This window comes from Cebidichthys violaceus, unplaced genomic scaffold (genome assembly GCF_023349555.1).
Source record: "Cebidichthys violaceus isolate CVI_PGR_0920_01 unplaced genomic scaffold, fCebVio1.0.p SCAF_10, whole genome shotgun sequence".
NCBI classification, from domain to species: domain Eukaryota; kingdom Metazoa; phylum Chordata; class Actinopteri; order Perciformes; family Stichaeidae; genus Cebidichthys; species Cebidichthys violaceus.
In genome coordinates, this window is record NW_027176263.1 from 11,634,383 (window position 1) to 11,640,462 (window position 6,080).

The window sequence follows — 6,080 nt, forward strand, 5'->3', positions numbered from 1 at the left end:
GCCTCTTATCATCCGTCATTCCTTCTAAATCCCATGCGCCCCTTGCCATATACACCAACTGTTTTAAAACCGCTGTTGCCATCATCTTAATGTCTATTTGTGAAACTGTAGGAGTGTGACTGTGTGTTTTAGTGCTTCAGTGCAAGTGTGTTTACTTACATTTAAAAGACTGAGACTGATAAGTTTCACCCTCTAATTAAACACAGCGGTCTGGGGTGATTGTTGAAGACGCAACTTATTAAACACACAGCTGGGCAGGAAACCAGATAAGGAGTCGTTAGCACTATCTCTGCTAAATTGGTCTGCCTCAGTGGGACGTTTGTAAGGATTAAGTGGAGATTTTTTTCAAACATGTCAGACAAATCGTCACCAGAAGAAGGGAGAAGTTAACAGATTCAATTTAGTAAACATTTCGCACTCACTGATGAAGAAAAGTAGGGTGCTAATAATACCAAAGCTAGTGCTTAGCTCAGTAGGCTAACAGACAACAATGCCTTTAGCTGTCTAAAAAAGAAAAAGTGAAGAATTCATAAACACTCAAACTATACCAATATATATTAAATACATTTATTCCAATAAGAAAACATGGATGGTTTTAAACAACGGGCAAAATTAAGAAATTGACAGAAAATAAACAATTATTTGCAATAAGAAATTGGATTGGTTTTATTTCTTAGGTACATACAATTATATGACAGATGTCCATAAAATTGTCAAATGCAGCCACATGATATGACAAACCCTAATTACAACATATATATTTACAAATTAAGTGGAATTGTGTAATACTTGCTTTCATACAGTGCACTATTGTCTACAGTCTCATGTTCAACCATTGAAAATTATTTTAACAAAACAATCACAGACGCAGTCCTGTTTAATTGCTGCTTCTCAGTGATGATTAAGGTGTTGAGGTCAAAGACTCGGTTTCCAAACACTTTTGAAGTCATTTCCCACAGCCCTCTGTGTTGTCCCAACAGTTCTAACGCTGCCCAGGGGGAACTTTGCTACACCAGGGTCATGACCTTCAGGGAGGCCGGCTGGAACCGACGAATCTTCTTCTTCAGGGCCCGGGAAGCTTTGATGCGGCAGGCTGATGGCTCAGGGCGTGGGAGCTGCTGGAGGGGCAGTCCAGCTGCGGTGGGCCCCAGAGCAGCCTCAGCCCACACCAGACCTCTCTCCTCCTGGCCGTCCACCTGGTCCTCCTCGTCCAGGGACAGGCTGCTGTCAGAATCCGAAAAGGACTGGAAGCTCTGGCTGGACTCGCTATCTCCAAAGCGGTTGGTGGTGTTATCACTCATCTCCCCCTCGCTACTCTCAGCAATGGTGGAGTGAAACAGTGAGGCACATTCGGCCGAGTACTCGGACTCACATCTGGGTGGGTAGTGGCTCGAGATGTTGAAGGCTGCTGGAGGGTATCTGGCATTAAGATTGTGGAGAAAAGGGTTAGAGGACTGGAAGGAGCGAGGAGGTCCTATCCACTGGCCTGACTTGGCACTCATACTGCGGACCATCTGCATGCTCCCTGGTGCCTGAACATGACGCTGAACACATGAGGCCTGGAACATCTCCACATCGGACGGCCATTTGGTAGCCCCCTGTCTCCTCTTCCTCTGCTCTACAGGCTGCTCGTACCCAAGGCACTGCAGTCTGCGGCTTTTGCTAGACTTCGAAACAACAGGGATGGGATGTGGCTTAGAATGGACCTTGTGGGTGTACATGAATCCTGGGCTACAGTGGCTGGAGTCAGAGCCTGAGCCCTGTCTGCGCTCTTCTGTGTGACAGGGGGTACATTTCTGGGTAGTTTTTCCTTTTCCTGATCTTTTCTGTTCCCCCTTGGTTCCACCACTGGCCTCTCTGGTCCTTTCACCCGAGGAGTAGCCATATTGCTGCCTCATTGCTCGCGGCTTCTCACTGCTTTTTCTTTTCAGTTTCACGGCTTTGGTTTTACGGTCTGCCTGTCTCACCTTGACCCTCTGAGATCCAGCGGGGACAAATTTGGCATGGACAAACTCAGGGGAAGCTGTGTGACCAGTGTGAACCTCAAAGCTTTGACTCTCCTCTGTGCTGGAGCTGTGGGCCATCACTGATCTTTGCCTATGGCCCTTTCTCTCTTGGGGCACGGACTCTGGATTGCCTCTTGCTACACTAGCATGTTCTCCTTGCGGTTTATCATTCTTCCTCAGAGATAAAGTGGTGACCTCATCTGCGCTGTAATCCCTCATGGCAGCAGGATAGGAGTATCGGTATGAAACCTCCAGGGCTCTCACTGACTGATTGTGGTTTGCCTTATCAGCTGGCTCGTGGCTGGAGAATGTCGTGCAGTGTCTCTTCTGGTCACTATCTAGTGGGTTAATGTCTGTGGTTGGGGCTGGAAGAGGCTGCAGCACAGACAAGTCTTTCTGAGACACTTCGGGAAACACAGTTAAAACTTCAGTGGGCCTCCTGTGATAGTCACCGTGTGTCTGCAGAGACTCTGTGCCCGTTTCACTCTGGATTTTGCTCAAGCTGCGCAGGAGGAGCATGTCAATGTAACCCAGGGTCTTGGTCTCATAACCCATTTGTGCCCTTTGGAGAGTGTCAGAACGGCTCACTGCAAGGGGTCCTTGCCCCTCCAGAAGTCCAGGTGTGGCTGGGTCGCCCCCATGGGAAAAGATTGGGCTCTGGAGAGCAACAGCGTGCAGGGGGCTCGGGTAGTGGTACACTTCCGTCCCACTGCGGGACACCAGGTTGCTGTGGAACTTGGGGTCCACATTGGAGGTCTTTAGGTTTGAGCACATTGAGGGTTTCTTTGCATCCACATATTTGTAGTAGCTTGGTCCTTGAGCCATCATCCTATCAAGATCACCTAAAGAACACAAAGACAACACAAAATACAGATTAACCTTTCAAATCACTGAAAAATCGTATGCAGCAAAATACAAGTAACAGCAGTTGCATGGTTCCCATTACGACACGAGAGACCTTAAATTATCTTAAATCAGAGATTGAGAGATTTGGTTACCTGTTGATACAGGTCTTGGTCGAGCCTTTTCGGTGCTCGCTCGAATCCTGCTGCTGCCAAGATGGAGGCCGGTGGCCCGCAGAGGGTTGGTCTGGGTAGTGCTCTCATCAGCAGAACGCCGGCGGCATCCGTCTACTTGTGATGGCGGGCTGATGTGGGAATTGGCAGGCCTCATGGGAGAGAGGAGAAGGCTTGTCTGGGAGGAGGACAGACACTCACTGTACACAGAGGTGCACGAGTTGGACAACGAGCAAGAGCCGCCATCGCTGAGCTCATAGAAGCCTGGAGAGAAGCAGGAACAATTGTGCACATGAGCGTTTTTCTTGGTATCTAACATCATGTGATGGTAGCTTCGCATGGTAATTTGATACTTGTTAAACAACCGTAGGGCTTTTTGTGCAAGTGTTAGCCTACACACCTGAACTTGGCCTGCTGTCACTCTCCAGCTGCTCTGTGGAGGCCTTGCTCACATCCAGCTTCAACTCACTGATCTGTTGGTCCAGCTGCTGCAAGTGAGTCTTCAGACCTACATCCTGTTTCCGAAGACGAGACTGTAAAACAGACACCACATCCCATTTTAGCCGACCCCCAAAATGTGTGTGGTATATCCTGAACCAAAGGACAAGTCTTACTGATTTTCTCAGGAAAGGAGTTTACGCACACACATGCATACAGTTACATAAAGTGTCTGTACAGGTGAATATTAAGCAGAAAAGTCATGATGAAGGTTGGCAGTGCTTTAATTTCATTTAGACAAGGCCTGTTGTTCAGATAAAAGATGCTCTAATGTACAGCCATCAGAAAAACAAAGGCGACTCAGCTGTGGCTGATGATTAACCCCAGCAGGACAAGGGGGAGCATAAAAGAAGCAGTGGTGGGTAACTCATTTCTCCCCCACAGCGAGGGCCTGGCCATTGTGTAAACTAATAGAAGAGGAAAGCTTGGGGGTTGGGATGAAGGGCTGTTTGCTTTGCAGCTCGGGCTGGGCATTTACAGTGGTTACAGTGGTTCTTAAAATGAGGACTCTATTTAATTAAAGTCTTATTCTCTTGTAAAAATCAAATCAGTTTGGTTGAGTTCTATTTAAACTGTGGCAAAAAAGAGAGTTCTTGTAAAGTGTTTCTGGACCATTATGTCTATATGTAGATGGTGGTGTCTTTTAAAATATGGGGTGTTGTGAGTCTGCAGCATTTTGCAAGACTGTTAAACACAATTTAAACCATATGTTGTCCTACTATACAGTGCATCTTTTCAAGCATTCACCCAATTCTACTAAAAGTCAAGCATATCACCTTAATCCCTGCCCTTCCTGTGAAGGGTTACAACATTAGTCCACATGGAAAAAGCTTGTCATGGAAAACTTAACACAACCAGTTGTCTGCAACACTCAGGGGCATCTCATGACTGTCATTCACAGCAAATTAACCACTTTTGAAAAACACACCACCATATATTTTTTAATACTCCCTGGCATTAGTGGTTAATGATTACGGTATGCACCCCCCTGCAGTCTGCACATGCACTGTGTGCGCGCACGTACACAACTCAGAGTCCTCTTGGTCCTGCAGTGAACCTTGATTTATGACACCTATCCTACTTCCTACCCCCAGCTGAGAGCATGAAAGTGTGTCTGCTAATAATTAAAGACGGTATGCTCATGAGCATCAGCTGACGGCAAGATTCAAAAGGGACGATTTTATTCCCACGACAATAAAAAAAGTAAATGAGGATGTTAGTCCCATCGTTATAAATATGAAGTATAAACAAGGTAAAACAATATTATGGCTGACACCAAACTACTGCTTGCACAGTATGCCCCCGAGAGGTATTTTAATGATTTTATGGCTTTTGAGATAAATTGCTTCCTACCAGCTGTTGCTTTAGGGTTGTTAAGGTCGCCTCCAGCCGCTGTTCCTCAGCCCCCATCACCCTGGGACTCTCCGGGCCTGCGTGGACTGCAGTGACCGGCTTCTCTCGGTCCATCCTCAGCGCCCAGCTCACCATGTCGCTCTGTCTGTCCTTCAGCAGATGCAGCTCCTGCAGCCCGGCCAGGGCTGCCTGTAGCCTCTCCCCGACCCTGCTGCGGTCCACTCCGGCCGCAGCACTCATCATCCCCGCACAAGATCCCTTCCTGCTCAGCATGCTGGAGGGGGGCGTCCGGGCATATCCTGAAATAAAACGCAGTTAAAGAAACGTCTTTGCTCAGACTTCGTTAGCGACTGTCTTGTTGTTGCTGCTGCTGTTGATCCGTTTGGTTTTTAAACTACCTGTTAGAATAAATCTTGAGCTTTGAGGAGAGGCGGAGCTCCTCCCACAGTCCAAACGGCCCTCCTCCTTATTGGCTGGCCACTGAGTCCCAATGAACATCTGGTTTTAATCCTCCCCATTCAAGTCCTCACTGGAGCTGCCGAGGCATGTACTAATTCATCTGTATAATACCACATGGCATGATGAGCATATTATTATGCTATTTAGATAGATAGATAGATAGATAGATAGATAGATAGAAACTTTATTAATCCCGAGGGGGAAATTAGTTTGTAGCAGCAGCAATTAACTATTATTGTGTTATTATTCTCTCCAGTAGCACTCAGTAGTACTTTTAAGTGATTTCAGGGAATACATATGCTATGAACATGTGCTCTCAGTACCACTCAGCAAATCCAAAAACAATGTAATCACCTTAGCATGCATCTGAGCAGTTATGAGGAAAGTATTCCACACGTTTTGTACAAGGATTGAATTTGACGCTAAAGTTCTGTGCAAAACTCAAAGTTTTAAATCACATTTACAATGACTAGATGGATAGTATATTTTGTTTAGTAGAACTTCGATTCAAAACTACTAATCTTCGTTCAACCAAACTCATTTCGTTGTAGTTTGTTCCTTGGAAATGGAGACTTGAGAACACAGCAAATGTAGATGGTGGTGGCAGTTTAGACCAGTGTTGGATAAATGACGCCCCCTTGTGGTTATAAAGAGCACTTTAATGATCTGCACATGGACATGAATGTGTCTCTCTTATGCTAGGTAATAAGATACTTTTGAGTACCAAGCTCCATGCAAGCTGGAAATG

The 6,080-nt window shown here is 46.2% G+C and overlaps 1 protein-coding gene across 1 annotated transcript; it reads right to left on the bottom strand.

Annotated features, from left to right (window-relative positions):
- Positions 1-641: 641 nt before the first annotated feature.
- Positions 642-5,231, bottom strand: dact2 (dishevelled-binding antagonist of beta-catenin 2). Its single transcript, XM_068718054.1, has 4 exons — positions 4,874-5,231; positions 3,423-3,555; positions 3,005-3,286; positions 642-2,848 (listed from the first exon to the last, which is right to left on the bottom strand). The coding sequence occupies exons 1-4, from the start codon at positions 5,144-5,146 to the stop codon at positions 1,008-1,010; spliced, it is 2,529 nt and encodes an 842-aa protein (XP_068574155.1). The 5' UTR covers positions 5,147-5,231; the 3' UTR covers positions 642-1,007.
- Between the last annotated feature and the right edge of the window lie 849 nt (positions 5,232-6,080).